Here is a 19,024-nt window from a genome sequence, read left to right on the forward strand (position 1 = left end):
ACCAAAATTAAACTCTTTGTCGGTTTGGTTCCTCGAGGAACCAATCAGTTCGAAGGAATCGAAGTCAAGTGCAATATAATACATTAAGTAATAAGTCATGAAATCAAAAGGACAAAAACCATAAATCTATTCCATCAAAAATCAAAATTCCAACAATGTCTACATAACTAAGTCCAAAACCAATATAAACCAACATCATTCATCAAACTAATTTTTACATTTGTAAAACCAAAATAGTAAAATTAAAAGTATATATAAAAATTAATTATTTAGAAAATAACGATTATTCAGTTCTAACCTTTCGGTTCTCGATTAGAACCGAAACTGAGATTAACTTAAACTTAATAACCGAAACCAAACCTTAACCTTAACCGAAAACTGAAAAAATAAGGTTCGATTCTCGGTTAACCAGGAACCGAGAACCATTTCCCTAATCAAAAACCGAAAAAATAAGATTAAATTCTCGGTTAACCAAGAACCGAAAACTATTTCCCTGTTCCACTACAAACCTAAATTCGTTATTTTTATGATAAAAATGGAGACACCCGTTTGAATGAAGTCTTATCTCTAGATATAAATAAACACATACAACACCACACAATTCATACTACTTCACTAGAGAGAGCAGCGGCAGCCACCACAATGGAGCTCAGAATCTCCTTCCTCCTCCTCGTCGCCGTCGCTGCCGCCGCCCTCTCCTCCACCACCACCAACGCCCACAACATCACCCGCATGCTCGCCAAGCACCCCTCCTTCTCCACCTTCAACCACTACCTCACCGTCACCCACCTCGCCGGCGAGATCAACCGCCGCCGCACCATCACCGTCTGCGCCGTCGACAACGCCGGCATGGCCGACCTCCTCGCCAAGCACTACCCGCTCCCCACCCTCAAAAACATCCTCTCCCTCCACATCTTCGCCGACTACTTCGGCGCCAAGAAGCTCCACCAGATCACCAAGGGCTCCACCACCACCTCCTCCCTCTTCCAGGCCACCGGCGAGGCCGCCGGCACCTCCGGCTACGTCAACATCACCGACATGAAGGGCGGCAAGGTCGGATTCGCTCCGGTCGACTCCGATTCCGACGGCCCCATGGCCACATTCGTCAAATCCCTAGAGGAATTGCCCTACGACATCGCTGTGATCCAAATCAGCAACACTCTCACCTCGCCGGAGGCCGAAGCCCCCACCGCCGCCCCCTCCGACCTCAATGTCACCTCTCTCATGGCGAAGCAAGGCTGCCAGACCTTCTCCGACATGATCGTCTCTCAAGGCGTCCAATCCACATTTTCCGATAGCGTCCAAGGCGGCCTCACCATCTTCTGCCCCTCCGACGAAGCTCTCGACGATTTCCGCCCTAGGTTTTACTTCAATTTTCCCCCAATTTCAATTTCGTTTGCCCTAATTTAGCTCAATCGGCTCGATTTCTGATCTGATTTTGCCAATTAGGTACAAAAACCTCACCGCCGAGGGGAAATCGTCGCTGCTGCTTTACCACGGCGTGCCGGTGTACAGCTCGCTCGGAATGCTGAGAGCGAGCAACGGATTGATGAACACTCTCGCGACGGAGGGGACGAAGAAGTTCGACTTCACGGTGCAGAACGACGGCGACGACGTCAAGCTGAAGACGAAGATCGTGACGGCGACGATCACCGGGACGCTGATCGACGAGGATCCGCTCGCGGTGTTTAAGATCGACGAGGTGCTGCTGCCGAAGGAGCTCTTCAAGGCGGCGCCGCCTGCTCCGGCGCCGAAGCCGGCGCCGAAGTCGAAGAGCAAGAGCAAGGGCGCCGGCGACGACGACGATGAGGAGGCCGACGGTCCTGGACCTGCTTCCGACGATCTGGCGGCGGCGGATGAGGACGATAGCAACGCCGGCGGGAGAGTCCGCGGCGGCGGTGTGGCGGCGCTCTGCTTCAGTTTGGCGCTGGGATTTTTGGCATACATTTGTTAATTTTCTTTTTCCGTTTTTTTAAAAAAAAAAAATATTTTAAGTATATTTGTAATTTATTTATTTTTGTTTTTGGAATTGTGGTGTGGATTTGATTCAATTGAAAAGCATCTCTTTCTTTCCTGTTGGATTTTTGCAATAAATATTTGATACATATGTTTATACTAATACTTTTGCATTATTAGTTTTTATTCTAAAGTTGATGTAAATTATGCAATGATTATGAAACTACAAAAGCAATAATTATACACTGGTTGAGATCAATAAATTGTTGGTATATTATTGTATTCTTCTAATAAATATGGGTTTAGTGGAGACAAATTTGAGGATTATTTAAATAAATATATAACGTTTTAAAAATGAATAAATCAATAAATACAGCTGTATCATGTAGCTATGAGTCAAGAGTGGGTAGAGAAGTGTCGGTGGGCAAAATTTATTGACCATTGTTGGCATCACCAACTTTACTTTTTATTTATTTTATATTTTCAATCATAAATATATGAATTTATAATTATGTGGGTGGCATATTTTTAATTTCAACAAAATTGTGTGAGGTTTTTTAGATGGGTTAAGTTTGAATTAAAATTTTACATACCTTTTATAATATACTATATATAGTTGTGTTTTGTTTAATTGGATCTCAATCTTGATTTAGTAATTAGTTAATTGCCCTTTTTAGTATTGAGTAATTTACTTTTTCACAAAGCATAGGATAAAATACTTTAGGGAACATAAAGTAAAATAATTTACTGAAAAATAATGCAAAATACTTTAAGAAGTTGGAGTGATCGAAGGGGACAGACATAGTGATTAATTAAGCCACCGACAAAGGTCACTGCAGCTATTTTGGATTACTTGGAGTAATTAACTCTTAATTGTGATTTGCTTTAGATAAAACTATTTATTTAAGTGATTTGATCATTATGTTATAGCTTCCATTAATACAGTATTAATTACATGTCAATGAGATCTTGTTATTCACCTATTTCATAATTTTATTTCATCTTCTGTGTCGATATTAGGATTGCTGCACGTGTAAATGTTCTTTAATTTAGAGCCAATACATATTCTTTTTCAAAATAATAGTATTTCTAAAATAATAGGTGTATGATTTTATTTTTGTGAACTGAACATATAAATTTCACTTATATATAGTCAAAGCTAGTCCAAATAGGTTAGATCTGGTCTGTGTATTTTAATAATTTAATTTTGAAATTATTATTATACAGTATAAAGCAAATAAAATAAGTTAGGTTAGAAGATAAGAATATGCACTGATAAAGGAGCACAGCTGTTTTTGGTAAGTAGGAACAAAATGTTGGAGTAGTTAATGTGAAGGGTGACAAAGGTAATCTTGCCCTTTTCCATGTGACAATTAAGGTATTTTTTCAATGCCTATATCATTTGTAAAGTATATTCGATATATTCATAATACGCATAATATAATTATATAATAATGTATCATTGTATAATGGTTCTAGTTTCTAAAATAAATAAATTCGGTTATAATGGGCCTCTATGAAAAGTGGGCATATCTAATTTATATGGGCCTATGCAAATGATTGTTGAGCCCTCCAAGACGGAGGAATATTAAATACGTATATTTGTTGAATTAAAATATACTAATATATTAATAATAAATAATGTCTTGGGTCCATCGCACATGAAATTTTCAGTTCATCTCTCATTTAAATAAATAGCATAACTCGTTGCATTAAAGATTGGTTTCATTGAAGTAAAAAACGTGGGATGTCTCCACAAAGGTGAAATACTAGTAGTTATAAATGAAGTAACAAGTACAAAGTTCATACATGAACAGGAAAAACAAAAGTTTTCCTTGTGTCTTTTTTTTCTTTTCACTATGTAAAAATTAATAGAGTAGTAGTATAATCAAAATCACAAACCAATAACCAACTCACTACGTAAAAATTAATAGAGTAGACGAGGTAGTTAGAAGATGGGATTTGGTTTGGACCGACAAAGCTACTGGTTCACAGTTAAACTGATCAAATCTGAATACTATACATCAATGTTTATTAATCCTCTGTCGGCTGTCCCACTCTAAGTGACACATTTTTTTATGATGTCCGCCTAAATGACACATTTCTAAATCTATTTACTCATAAAATAATAGTACTACATAAAATCTCGTGATGAATAAGAAATGTTTCAGTTAAATTGGGATGGAGGGAGTACATAATAAGGCATGTTTTGATCAAATTCATATATTTGTAAATTTGGTGAATAATAAGATATGAGTAGTTTTTAATTTAATACATGGGTTAATACTATGAACTATTATGGGAGGAATATTAATAAGTTCATCACTGCAATGCAATGGGAGGAGTTGGAGTTGGAGTTGGAGTTGGAATGAAAAGGCTCTATACCTTCCAACTAAATTCTTTTGCTTAAGAAAATTTAATGTCATAACAAACCTATTTTACCTTTATCGATTGATTTAAGTTATTTTGATTAGTTTGTAGGAAGGGAGTTATATATTTCGAATATACTAGTAACGTTTATTTAATCAAATTTATGTTACGTGAATAATACTACATTGATTCTTGAATGCCAACTATTTTTCATATATCAAACATATGATTATTAGGCTAAATCAAATACTGTGGTATATATGAGTATATTCTAGGTATCATTTTCATGCAAGGGTGGGTATGCTTATATGAATATACTAGGCATCTTTTCTCAAGATGGACAAATTATCAAATCCAATAGTAATTTTAAAAAAAATGCTCCTCGTTTTTCAATTTTGTACATGCGTAAGTTATTTATTCAATAAGTTGCTTAAATAGATTTTTGATTGTAGCCTGTCAAAGTTATAGTCTATGCTTTTAAACAGTTAAGAAATTCATAAATCAATTTATGAAATTTGTCTAAATAAATGGTGATTGAAATTTAAAGGTATCCCTTCCATTTAAAAATGATAATTTTTGTTAGATAGAAATTTTATTAGTCCGAAATTTTATAAATGATAGTGTTTTTTTTGTCATAAATTAAAAGTAGCATAGAAGTGAATTGGAATAGATATAATACTTGTACGGCAATGAATTGATCTATTGTACAAGTAATTGAAATTTTAATTGGAAATGAACAACTAAAAACATCGATTCAAGACGATCCGGAAGCCGGTTGGGCCGAAACAATCCTATTTTGCGGCCAAACAAGAGAGTGCTAGGAAGGACGTTGAGCGTGCTTTTGGTGTCCTCCAATCGCGATGGGCCATTCTTCGGTGCCCGGTTCGACAATGGCACGAAAATGATGTCGCCTCCATCATGTATGCATGTATCATATTGCACAATATGATAATAGAGGACGAAGGATATTCTGCAAAGAACTGGGCACTGGAAGAGGGTGCAAGTACGAGTCACGGTGTTGCAACCGCCCAACTGTAGATGGGTGTACCGCGTAGTAATGCATACTTGATCCAACGGTTCGCCGATATACGGAGGGAAACATCACATACGACACTGCAGGCTGATATGGTAGAAGAGGTTTGGAATCGTAGGGGAGGAGGGCGTAGAGCGTGATATGCGTTGGGAAAGTAGTTTATTAGAAGTAAAAAATTTTCGTTGTATAATTTTACCCCTTTGTATAATACAACGAAGATTTAGTTTTAATTTTAGTTCGTATGCATTTTTTCAATTATTATAGTCCAATAACTTTTATTGTAGTAGAATTAAAATATAAACAAAATGGAAAAAATAAAATTTTTGGTGGCTTGCAAATGTCCACTATAGTGGAAAACATGGGCATTAGTGGCCCGGCCCGGCCAACTATAGTGGACACCCTAAATACTAATGCTAATGCTAATGATGTGTACGCACGTGAAGGTAGCACTCATTAATATCATTATATTATTTCTACCTTTATTATTGTGTAACCGTTAATATTTTATTGCGTCTTCCTCTTTTTCTCACACAACCACATATATTGAAATAGGGGTGCATTACCCTCCTTATCACCCCCTAGTATAAAACATAGGACTAATATAATCCCTTGGATCTATTAATCTAAAGGCTTTGATTAAATGTCAGTTGGTACATTATTACATAGTTTTCGTACATTAAAGGGAAAAATTGTACAAAACTATGATTTACAGCAGTTTTTAAACTGCAATTCCACGATTTCAGCCATTTTAATTGAAACTGCATTCCCTTTCTCTCTCACCACCAATCTTTCGTCTCCCTCACATTTTCTCTCTTTCAAACCCTAGTATCCCCAATTTCTTTCTTTATTCATTACTAATTATCACAAATTTTCTCTATTTTGATGTCGTCGACCACTCTCTGAAGAAGATACTGCAAATCTCATCAATTCACGATCTATTGCTCTTTATTTTGAGGTATGTTGATTGTGATTCAACCATCCTCAATTCAGTTGCTGGATGATGTTTTGAAGACGACAAAGAGCGTCGACGGATATTTTCATTTCATGAACCTTTTTCGAGGGTTATGTAAAAGAGCCGCATTTATGGTAAATTTCGACCCTAAAATATTTGGGTTTTACAATTAGACGTCTATTCTTCAGTGATTGTATGTGTTTTTTGCTCTAATTGCTTCAGATGTTGTCGATTTCTGTTAATTGGGAATTTGTTCATTTTTTTTCAATTATAGAATTAATGTTTTGATGAAAAATCTACATTACAAACTGCTCAACTGCGTTTCATATTAAATCAAGTGTTCTTGTTGTTTCTTGTTGTCAATCGTGTACATTATTCACACAAATTGGTACATTAATTCTGTAATGTACGATTATGGTTATTTAATGTACGATTACCAAACAATCACTGTGAATACATCTTTGAATATAATGTACGATTATGATTGTTTAATGTATATGTCACATACATATTAATATAGATTATAATGATTTTAATATGTTGGCGGAAGTTAAATCCATCCCCGAAGGGTTCAGCGATCCATGGGGCTAGGGTATAGTACCGACTCACTAACAAAACCTCGTTGTTCATTATTTAGATATAGACTGCTACATTATACAATCTCAGATGTACATTATTTACTCTGAACTTGTACATTATTATGTGGATAAATTTCAGAAATACATTGATGGAAAATATTAGATCAGTCCTTGATATCTGCTACATTATTATGTATTGTGGTAGTTTGAGTTACATTAGTGAACATGTTCTATACATCACGTACAATTGATTATCTACATTATCATTTGATGTAATTTTGTTTGATGTTTTTTAAAATGTAATCTCTTCGTACTTTGGTTTGATATTGCTTTTAGTTTAATATCTTCAATGTCAATATTTTTGAATAGGTACAAAGCGCCCAAAAAATCTTCGTGATGAGGACTTTGAGGAGGACATGCAACCTTTCCCAACCCATGATACATTATACGTGCATAATTGTACATGAATTCAAAACATCATTCAATGCGATATGATGTAGCTATATGTGTACATACATTATTCAGTAATTTAATTACATTAATGTCTGAGATTCATACATTCAAATACCATTTTCATACATTAACACCAAGATTAAACTAATTCTTTCATGCATTAAACTAAGTTTTTCGTACATTACAAAACTATATTCGTACATGTTATGTATGAAACCAAAATCAATGGATAAAAATAGATATTATAGGAATGTGTTGGTAATATGCCATATCTCCCTGCTCTTGGTGAAGTTTTCGTTAGTCGGCCGGTATTACAACCTAGCCGGATGGATTGCTAAACCCAAAGGGTATGGATGCAACGTGCTACAAGACATTACACTAAACCTTTTGTACATTAAACTAAGTCGTTCGTACATTACGAAGCCATATTCGTACATCATGATCCGTGTGAAACCAAAAACCCAAAGGATACAAACAGAAATTATAGGAAAGTGTTGGTAATATGCCCTAGCTAAATGGATTGCTAAACCCTAAGGGAAAAGAGTTATCTCTCTGCTCTTGGTGAAGTTTTCGTTAGTCGGCCGGTATTACAACCTAGCCGGATGGATTGCTAAACTCAAAGGGTATGGATGCAACGTGCTGCAAGACATTAAACTAAACCTTTAGTACATTAAACTAAGTCGTTCGTACATTACGAAGCCATATTCGTAGATCATGATCCGTGTGAAACCAAAAACCCAAAGGATACAAACAGAAACTATAGGAAAGTGTTGGTAATATGCCCTAGCTAAATGGATTGCTAAACCCTAAGGGAAAAAAGTTATCTCTCTGCTCTTGTTGAAGTTTTCGTTAGTCAGTCGATACTACAACCTAGCCCGATCGATTGTTAAACCCAAATGGTATGGATGCAATGTGCTGCAAGACATTAAACTAAACCTTTTGTACATTAAACTAAGTCGTTCGTACATTACGAATCCATATTCATACATCATGATTCGTGTGAAACCAAAAACCCAAATTATACAAACAGAAATTATAGGAAAGTGTTGGTAATATGCCCTAGCCAAATGTATTGCTAAACCCTAAGGGAAAATAGTTATCTCTCTGTTCTTGGTGAAGTTTTCGTTAGTCGACCGATACTACAACCTAGCCCGATGGATTGCTAAACCCAAAGGGTATGGATGCAACGTGCTACAAGACATCAAAATAATTCTTTCGTACATTAAACTAAGTTTTTCGTACATTTCAAAACCATATTCGTACATCAAGTTTCGTATGAAACCAAAACCAAATAATACAAATAGAAATTATATAAGATAATGTACGAAAACAGTATAATAATGCACGTCGTCATTTTTAAACATAGCCATCATAAGGAATTAATGTATTGGTTGATAAAAAGATGCTGCAAAAAAAATTAAATTAATCAACTAATATATTCTACATTAAGAAAGGAAAATAAATCAATGAAATATAACCACCAAATCATGGGAGGCGTGAATCATGGGCTAAGCATAACTGACGTTTTTGTCTCTACCATCCATGTCCTTTTTGAATTTTTAATTATTTTAATTAATTCCAAGTGGATCTTATATTAACCATTAGATCACGCCTGATCAAGGGATGTAATTCGTTTTCCTTTTTAACGGTTTTATACACATTAATCTGAATACATCCCTATTGAAATATACGTATACATATTGTTTTCAAAATTTGAATTAAATAATAGGAGTAAAAAATTCAAGTCCCAACAAAACAAAAGCTGTAAATTGAAATAATACATCAATTTGATAAAACACTATAAGCCCAAGCCCATATATACTTTCACAAGATTGTGTTCAAAACGTCACAAAGCCTGCGCTCCACCATCACTTATGCACTACACCATCACCTCTGCACTACACCATCATCACCACCATTCCAAATTTTTGCAAAATCAGACTCTGCATCATCGTTCTCAAGGCACAAGCAAAATAATGAAAAACCATCACCTCTGCACTCCACCATCATCACCATTCCAAATTTTTGCAAAATCAGACTCTGCATCATCGTTCTCAAGGCACAAGCAAAATAATGAAAAATCAGCCTAATTAGGGCATTGCTTCTCTATGCATCTTTCACCCATCTCGTCCTTGCACCACATCTCTCACCCATCTCGTCCTTGCACCACATCTCTGCATCAAATGAAGGCAGGCGATGAAGATGGAGTGGTCAATATATACGTGGCTTCTTCTTCCTCCTCCTTCAACCTACCTCCTTCTCCTTCTAAGAAACCACAACAGCAACAACAAAAATGGCAGAAGCGCAGCCGCCCAGTAATACTACATTTAAACTACTCCAGTATTTTTTTTGTAAAATTTTAATTTTTGAGTTTTTCGATTCAGATGCCAACCTCACCCTTGGCGACATGTTACGCCTCTATGTCAAGTATGGTCCAGTTAGCAAGGAAGATTTCAACTTTCGCATCAATGCGCTCAACTACCCGCAGAGGATTGCGGCATTTGTCGAAATAATGGATGCCGCCAAGGATATCCTAGAATATCGGACCTACTTGGAGGAACGTAGTTTGACCATCAACCTTCTGTCTGAAATGAGCCTTTCGGTGAACCTCACGCCTTCCGGAGGAACTGCACGCACCGACTTACGCAATCTCAACACACGTAGGTTTGCATCTCACCGGATTCATTATTTCGACAAAAGCAGCAATCCTCTGCGGGTAGTTGAGCTCATAGATGCGAAAAGTAAAATCTTCCTTGCTAATTGTGTCAAACTTGACCGAGAGGCGTAGCATGTCGCGAAAAGTAAAATCTTCCTTGCTAATTGTGTCAAACTTAAGAATTCTGCAAATTCAAACATCGACAGTTTTTAATAAGTGAGATCTGCAATAGTTTATTATGCAATCCAAATTGAACATAAGAACAACTGCTTACAGTTAATTACAGTTAACTACTTCTCTTTTTTATGTAGGTTTTGATCGAAAGAAAAAAAAATGCAACCAAAGACTCCAATCGTGAGTAACTAACTCCTACCTGCTCTGTTTTTCATTTAGTGAAATATTTCATGATTAGATTGAAGTATCTGTCGTCCATGTTTGTTTAGTGCTTTGTTTTTCCATTTCAGTGAGTAAAACATGATTAGAGCGAAGTATTACAGTATTAGATTGAAGTGTATGTCGTCCATGCTTGTAGTGCTTTGTTTTTCCATTTCAGTGAAGTAAAACATGGTTAGAATGAAGTATTTCAGTGTTAGAGTGAAGTCTATGTCGTCCATGCTTTTAGTGCTTTGTTTTTCCATTTCAGTGAAGTAAAACATGGTTAGAGCGAAGTATTCCAGTGTTAGAGTGAAGTGTATGTCGTCCATGCTTGTAGTGCTTTGTTTTTCCATTTCAGTGAAGTAAAACAAGATTAGAGCGAAGTATTCCAGTGTTAGAGTGAAGTGTATGTCGTCCATGCTTGTAGTGCTTTGTTTTTCCATTTCAGTTAAGTAAAACATGGTTAGAATGAAGTATTCCAGTATTAGAGTGAAGTGTATGTCGTCTACTCGTCTATGCTTGTAGTGCTTTGTTTTTCCATTTCAGTGAAGTAAAACATGGTTAGAATGATATTCCAGTGTTAGAGTGAAGTGTATGTCGTCTATGCTTGTAGTGCTTTGTTTTTCCATTTCAGTGAAGTAAAACATGATTAGAGCGAAGTATTCCAATGTTAGAGTGAAGTGTATGTCGTCCATGCTTCTAGTGCTTTGTTTTTCCATTTCATTGAAGTAAAACATGATTAGAGCAAAATATTCCAGTATTAGAGTGAAATAGTCCATGGGCATGGGATGGGCTGGGCCTCAATATAGACGGGCCTCGATGGGCCGGCCTCGGCCCACTTGACACCTCAATTTGGACTGTCGTAAACTTGTAATATATACACCATATTTCATGGAGGGTGGGTATGCTTATATGAATATACTAGGCATCTTTTCTCAAGATGGACAAATTATCAAATCCAATAGTACTTTCTTAAAAATACTCCTCGTTTTTCAATTTTGTACAATGCGTAAGTTATTTATTGAATAAGTTGCTTAAATAAATCTTTTATTGTAGCCTGTCAAAGTTATAGACTATGCTTTTAAAATAAAAATAATTGTAATGAGAATATCCACTTGCTAAAACTTACTAGTATATCGCAAACTATGAAGGGATTTAAGTTTCAACAACATTTCAATAAGCAAATAATATCAAGCTTGTCAACTTATAATACTTATTCTACACTTTAATTCAATTAAATACCTACATGATGAGAATATCCACTTGCTAAAACACTAAATACTGTTAAAATGGATTAGATAAAATTCATAGTTTCAAACCATTTCGAAAGTAATTTAAAAAATCATGTATTTCTATTTTTTAAATCATATTGATTATAGCATATTAATACATGAGAAATTATTTTGCATTTAAATCAAAATCGTACTGTTATGATATCCTATTGTTAATGGCTTTAAATACTTTTCATTACCTTCAATTTTCAATCCAATAAACCCAATCTAACTCATTACTAGTATCCCACTATTCGAATATATCAAATATAGTAAAAATTCCAAAAGCAAAATACATTCAACAATGAACTTATGTATGAAATTCAGAAACGCATTATAGGTTTGTGTTAAAATGACAATCCCTCTTAAAGTGACATCGTGACACCACTTATACAGCAATATTATAAACACTACACAACAATATTACAAACACTACAAAACAATCTATAGATTGCTGTATGGTGTGTCGGATATTGCTGGACAAGAAATATTGTTGGATAAAGACCAACAAATTGCTGGCCGTCTTTTACAATTTTTTTTTTAATTTTTTTACCACGTGGCAGCTTTTTATTCATCCACATATACAAATGATTGGCTAGAAATGGTAGTATGATGTTATATTAAGAGGTGGTGGCACCCTAACATGCCCCTCACATTATATTTCTGAATTTGGGGCATACTTAAATACACATTAGTAGCTCTTAATTTAGTATCATCATAGATTTATTCAATTTTTATTGGATATTAATAAAAAAGAAAAGAAAAAGGGTAAAGAAACGAGCCCTAATTTGAGTGAAGATTGAAAGCCCAAATTGATCTGGAAAAAGAAAACCGCCTTAGCAAAAAATTGAAAAGCTCAGAAAAACTGAATAGCCTCAACAAGTCTTTCTTCCTCAAATTCAATCCCTGTTTCGTTCCAAATTGAACTCGGAAAACCAAGCTACAGCAATCGGATTAGATTGCCGCGCCTTCAATTTCACACCTTTAGAGAGAGAAAAGCCACAAAAATAGGTGGGGGCAAGAGGAAGAGAATGGGCCCACCAGGTTCATCCGGGATGGAGGCGGGGAATAAGCGGCAGAAAGGGAGAGTGCCGGCAAATAATATGAAGATTGCCGAGGCCTCCCGCATTCGCATCGCTGAGATTCTGGAGAACTTCCGGAGTTCTGATGATGAAGGTGAACCAAAAAAAGACTCAATTTTTGAGGAGGGATGGATAAGGACTTTGTGTGTGTGCTAGAGCTAGCTGAAAAATTGAATCTTTGGGTGTATATATGTATATTTTATGTGCGTTTGTGTTGTTTGCTGCAATTTGACATGCAATTAGATGGAAGCCTGCTGGAAATTGGAATGGATGTTTTGGAATTGTTTTATTTTTGGTAGTTGATTGTTATTGTAGTCGTGAGCTTTATGCTTAATGAAGCTTCTTGCTAAGAAGAAAAAGTTACCCGAACTTCGAATTTGTGTTGGAGAAGGCCTCTGTGTGTGTTCTAGTGTTAGCTGAAAATTGATTCTTTGATGACTAATTAGTGTAATGGAAGCTTTACATGCACGTATATTTTTATACTATCTCCGCCTCACTCTAAGTGGAGCATTCCTTATTCGGCATGAGATTGAATGGAGAGTTGAATGGAGAGAGAATAAAGTAGATACAATAATGTTTCCATTTAGGAAATATTTCGGTTAGAGTGGGATATCCGAAAAAGGAAAATGTGTCACTTCTAGTGGGACGGAGGGAGTATAAGTTTTAGTGTTGTTTGGCTGCAATTTGACATGCAAATAATCTAGATGTAACCCTGCTGGAATGAATGTTTATGGAAGCTATTGTGTGTGTGTGTGTGTTGTTGATGTTTTGGTAGTTGATTGTTATGTAGCTATAAACTTTATGCTTGATGTAGCATCTTACCAAGAAGGAAAAGTTACCTGAACTTCGAATATATGCAGTATACAAATTTGAAGAGAACCTGAATAATCAGGAGCGGGCGGCAGTGCACGTTATGTGCAGGAAGGCGGGGTTGAAGTCAAAGAGTCACGGGTGAGTTGTGAGTTGTGTACTAATATGTAGAACTTTATGGGGCACGTCTCTGTTCTTCTAACGATCTGAAATCTGTAGGAAAGGCCAGGATCGCCGCCTTCATATCTATAAGTGTAAAAGGGAAGTCAGCAGTATGAATGGGAGAGAGAACATTGCTTCTTTCAGATTTTCAGGGGAATCACAGGCCGCTTTACGGGAATTGTTTTCTTCCTATCCCCCTAATGCTGTGGATATGAGTGGAAATAAACTTGACATCAGTAGGGGAAAAAGTGATAGCGGAGTCTCAAGAGATGATTTTTTCTGCAGACCTACGACGAATCCATCTGAAATTGCAAGCAAGATACAAACACTTGCTTCCCGAATTGAGAAAGAGACGAGCTTGAAACAGGTTAGGAACCCCGTCTTACATCTTCTTGAAATTATAGTGAGTAACTGCCCTCTTGTTTGCAGATCGCACAGAACAGGTCCAAGCTTCCTATTGCATCTTTTAGGGATGCTATCACATCTTCAGTAGAATCTAACCAGGTTATCCTCGTTTGAGTGTTTCTGCGTGTGTTTAAATGATGGGTTCTTCGTATATTCAGTATTTGCAAAGCTTTGAATCTTCAGCTGGTTGCTTAATTATAACAATATGATGATAACTTGTCTTCAAATGCAGGTTGTGCTTGTATGTGGTGAAACTGGATGTGGGAAAACAACACAGGTACTACTTCTTACCCGTTTGACTGTTCCCTTCTCTCATCATATATTTTTAACAAAAAGGAGAGTATTTGGCACACTACACATTTGTCTGAGTTTTTTCACATTATGTTTGTTATTCATAGTGTGTTTTTGGGGCTGAAAGCATAGTAAATTTCCACAGGAGTATAAGGATATCTCCAGCATTCTGATCTTTGATTGTATATGAGATTGAAAACTCTAAAAGCATATCTTTTGATGTATTGGTTTGGACTTTGGAGTTTACTTGTAGATTATTTATAATTAAAATTGTTATATTTCAAATTGATTAGGTCCCCCAGTTTCTCCTGGACCATGCATGGAGTAAAGGAGAGACATGTAAAGTTGTTTGTACTCAGCCGAGGCGAATCTCTGCCACATCAGGTTGAACACCGTTTTTGCCTCTCGTTAAATATATTTACTTCAGGTTCAGCTTAAAATGTGAATGAATTTTATGTTTCTGTGTTCACATGCAGTCGCTGAAAGAATTGCTTCTGAAAGAGGTGAAAGTATTGGAGACTCTGTTGGATACAAGGTACTACTAGATCTTAATCAATGTGCAATCTTGATTTGAGTAATTTTGTATACCAACTAGGTTGTACTTTCATGCTGACTTCGTTTATCAACTATTAATGAAAATTTTCTAGATTCGACTGGAAACCAAAGGTGGAAGGCAGTCCTCTCTTGTGTTCTGCACCAATGGGGTTCTGCTGAGGGTTCTAGTCAATAAAGATAACAGGAGTACAAAGAGAAAAAAGGCGTCGAAAAAGGGACAGAGTTCTCTGGCTGATATAACCCACATAATAGTGGTACGTAATCTCCTGGAAACGTACATTCCATCGTTTGTAGATAGTTTTTGTTGTCTACTTATTTGATTATGCATCAGGTTCTGTTATTATCTATCAACTGTGATTTTGTTCTGGTTCAGTTATTTTTATAGCAATATTAATTCTTTGACAGGAAAAGACCACTCGTTAGTCATTTCTCTGTGCCTATGTATAATACCTGTATTGAACTTTGAAGGGCAAGAAACCTTACCTTGATACATCTCAGCTGCAAGGCCCTTACTCTTTTCTTGAGGTTCCGTTCCTGACATATTGTTTTGGTTCTAGGATGAAATTCATGAAAGGGATCGCTTCTCCGATTTCATGCTCGCAATAATCAGGTGCCTCACTCATATGATGTTTACTGGTTACATGGAGCTTGAATTATATTCGAATGAGATTTTTGTGATTTAATTTTCCATACAGGAATCTCTTGGTGCACTTTCCAAAATTATTGCGTACTAATATCATTTCATTGTCTATTCTGCATTGGATATTCAATCTATTTATCGTACGATTTAAGTGATGTTTCTGCTGTTTTGTTTGATATTGATTTCAGAGACATGCTTCCTTCGCATCCTCACCTGCGCCTGGTTAGTGTCTTTGTAGTCCTTTCTAGGTTAAGTCTTGATATATTTTTCGATTTCTGATGCTTAGTTAGAATACTGGTTTGATGGCCCGTTCAATCTGAACAGGTATTGATGAGCGCCACCATTGATGCGGACCGGTTTTCAAAGTACTTTGGAGGCTGCCCAGTTATTCGTGTACCGGGTTTTACATATCCCGTAAGCTACTGCTCTCATTTTATATGGTGCTGTGTTTATCTTTACGAATTTAGTCCATTATGCATCGAACATGGTATTTTCAGGTAAAAAGTTATTACTTGGAGGATGTACTAGCACTTGTGAGATCATCTGAAAATAATCACGTTAAGTGCACAAATGAGGACGTGGCAGTGAAGGACTCTCCCTTAACCGAGGAATGCCGAGTTGCTCTTGACGAGGCTATTGAATTAGCTTCATCAAACGATGACTTTGATCCCCTTCTCGAGCTTATATCTTCTCAGGGAGATTCGAGAATTTTCAATTACCAGCACTCAAAAACCGGAGTAACCCCCTTGATGGTGTCAGCCGAGCAAGGAAGAGTTAGCTATGTTTGCACACTTCTCTCATTTGGCGTAGACTGCGACTTGCGGTGTAATGCAGGGAAGACAGCTCTCGTTTATGCAGAACAAGGCAATCAGGGGGAAGTTACTGAAATCATTAAAAAACACATGGGAAAAGCATTTACGCAGTCAGATAAGGAACAAGATTTACTCGATAAATACTTATCGCATGTTGACCCTGAACTTATAGATTGTCTGCTTATCGAACAACTTCTTAGGCGAATCTGTAATGACTCTACTGATGGAGCTGTTCTCGTGTTTCTTCCGGGTTGGGATGATATAAACAGAACGCGAGAGAAGTTGCTATCAAGTCCTTATTTCAAGGATCCATCAAAATTTCTCGTTATTGCTCTTCACTCTATGGTTCCATTGGTCGAGCAAAAGAAAGTTTTCAAACATCCGCCTCCTGGATGCCGCAAAATTGTTCTTTCTACTAATATTGCCGAAACATCAGTCACTATCGATGATGTTGTTTATGTCATAGACAGCGGGCGGATGAAAGAGAAAAGTTATGACCCGTATAACAATGTGTCAACTCTTCATTCTTCTTGGATATCAAAGGCAAGTGCTAAGCAGCGAGAAGGTCGTGCAGGGCGGTGTCAAGCAGGTATTTGTTATCATCTATATTCAAAATTCCGAGCTTCTTCTCTTCCGGAGTTCCAAGTTCCCGAGATAAAGAGGATGCCGATAGAAGAGCTGTGCCTTCAGGTACCTAACTTGTGCACATGTTTAGGAGAAAATCTCTGTTTTTCGACATAATTAGCGATGTGTAGCTTCATATTTTCATTAAAATCCTATAATGTTGCTTTTTTGTTACTCAGGTGAAGCTTATGGATCCATCTTGCAAAATCGAAGAATTTTTGCAGAAGACGCTGGATCCGCCTGTTTATGAGACGATACAGAATGCAATAACGGTTCTTCAGGATATCGGTGCGTTGTCTCTAGAAGAGCAACTCACGGAACTTGGGCAGAAACTCGGAGCTCTACCCGTCCACCCTCTGACCAGCAAAATGTTATTTTTTGCGATATTGTTGAATTGCCTTGACCCGGCATTGACTTTAGCTTGCGCTTCCGACTGCAAAGACCCCTTCATTTTGCCAATGCTTCCTAATGAAAGGAAAAAAGCTCAAGTGGCTAGACTAGAACTGGCTTCAGTCTATGGTGGCAACGGCGACCAGTTAGCTATAATTGCTGCCTTCGATTGCTGGAAAATGGCAAAACAAAGGGGCGACGAAGCGAAGTTTTGTTCTCAGTATTTCGTATCTGCAGCGACCATGAAGTTGATTTCGAGCATGCGGAAGAAACTCGAAGGCGAACTACTTCGGCATGGTTTTATTCCGGAAGATGCCTCCCGCTGTAGCCTCAACGCACGTGACCCTGGTATACTCCATGCTGTAGTTTTCTCAGGTCTATATCCGATGGTTGGGAGAATTATTCCGCAAAGTAATAGATCTGTTGTCGAAACTGCCAGCGGGAATAAGGTGAGGTTGCACCAGTTTTCGACCAACGGCAAGCTCTCCTCGAAGAGATTCAGTATCCCTCCTTTGGTCATGTTTGATGAGATAACCCGTGGAGATGGCGGAATACATATTAGGAACTGTTGTGTCGTAGGTTCGCTCCCCTTAATGTTGTTAGCCACTGATATCGTCGTGGCCCCGACTGAGGAAGATGATGATGAGGGTGATGAAAGCGATGCTGATGAACCTGATGCCAACATTGACAGTGACGAGGATGATAAAGCAGAGCCTCATAGTTCATCGAAATCCAACAGCGAAAAGATCTTGTCGGCGCCAGAGAATGTGGTTAAAGTCGTAGTGGATCGATGGCTGCCGTTTCAGTTGACGGCTCTTGATGTTGCTCAGATATACTGCTTGAGGGAGAGACTATCTTCAGCAATCTTGTTCAAGGTAAAATTTCAATCTTGATATAAAGATCGTCGTCTTGCTCGATAAAGCAATGTAACTCGACTGACACTGACTATTTTTCGCAGGTAACGAAACCGAGGGAGGTTCTCCCGGAACATCTTGGTGCCTCACTGTATGCAATAGCCTGTATCCTCTCTTACGACGGTATGTCCGGGATCTCGCTGCCACCAGAACCCGTCGACACCCTCACCACGATGGTCAGTGTCGCCGACATCAGCCATGGTAGGAGGGTGCCGATCAATCGCCCAGCTAAGAGCTATCTCAAGTCGCTTCTTTACCCTGACCACTCCTATCCAAACCAGAGCCACACGTCGCACCATCACAAAAGCCATCTTCAGAAGCAAGTGTCAAAAAACGCTACGAACGGGTCGGCCCCACAAGGTACGAGTACCGGGAAGGGAAACTACTCCAAGCGGCAGCGTGGCAATGGTAATGGATTTAGGTGATGCATGTATGTTTAGATGCGCTTTTGTCCAATCGATACCCGGCTACTTTTGTGCTGCTGTAACCGGAAAGCGACTCTTTAGGGCGCTCCCAAGTCCCGGGAGATGTTCGTGTCAGTCATGTTGTCGTCACATCGCAGGCATGTTATACTGGTATTTGCTATATTTTTTGGTAATATTGAAAAGATGCAACATCGGCCTTGGCCGTTGGTCTCGTCATTTATTGCGCGCGCGAGTCATCTTTATAGACCGTTGAATCGTTGTTTCGTATGT

General features: G+C 37.7%; 2 protein-coding genes across 2 annotated transcripts; both read left to right on the forward strand.

The window, feature by feature from the left end:
• Positions 1–583: 583 nt before the first annotated feature.
• LOC125190390 (fasciclin-like arabinogalactan protein 2) lies at positions 584–2,119 on the forward strand. The gene is made up of 2 exons (XM_048087688.2): positions 584–1,361; positions 1,450–2,119. The coding sequence occupies exons 1-2, from the start codon at positions 643–645 to the stop codon at positions 1,952–1,954; spliced, it is 1,224 nt and encodes a 407-aa protein (XP_047943645.2). The 5' UTR covers positions 584–642; the 3' UTR covers positions 1,955–2,119.
• Positions 2,120–12,442: 10,323 nt separating this feature from the next.
• On the forward strand, positions 12,443–18,970 carry LOC125190343 (DExH-box ATP-dependent RNA helicase DExH6-like). The gene is made up of 14 exons (XM_048087623.2): positions 12,443–12,820; positions 13,587–13,677; positions 13,756–14,065; positions 14,128–14,202; positions 14,336–14,380; positions 14,688–14,778; positions 14,871–14,929; positions 15,042–15,203; positions 15,507–15,559; positions 15,778–15,811; positions 15,914–16,003; positions 16,087–17,091; positions 17,205–18,290; positions 18,374–18,970. Exons 1-14 carry the CDS (start codon positions 12,676–12,678, stop codon positions 18,752–18,754), a joined length of 3,627 nt encoding a protein of 1,208 aa, XP_047943580.2. The 5' UTR covers positions 12,443–12,675; the 3' UTR covers positions 18,755–18,970.
• The last annotated feature ends 54 nt before the right edge of the window (positions 18,971–19,024 follow it).

The sequence above is a fragment of the Salvia hispanica genome, chromosome 5 (assembly GCF_029641045.1).
Source record: "Salvia hispanica isolate PSC_SH4W2 chromosome 5, Shi_PSC_v1, whole genome shotgun sequence".
NCBI classification, from domain to species: domain Eukaryota; kingdom Viridiplantae; phylum Streptophyta; class Magnoliopsida; order Lamiales; family Lamiaceae; genus Salvia; species Salvia hispanica.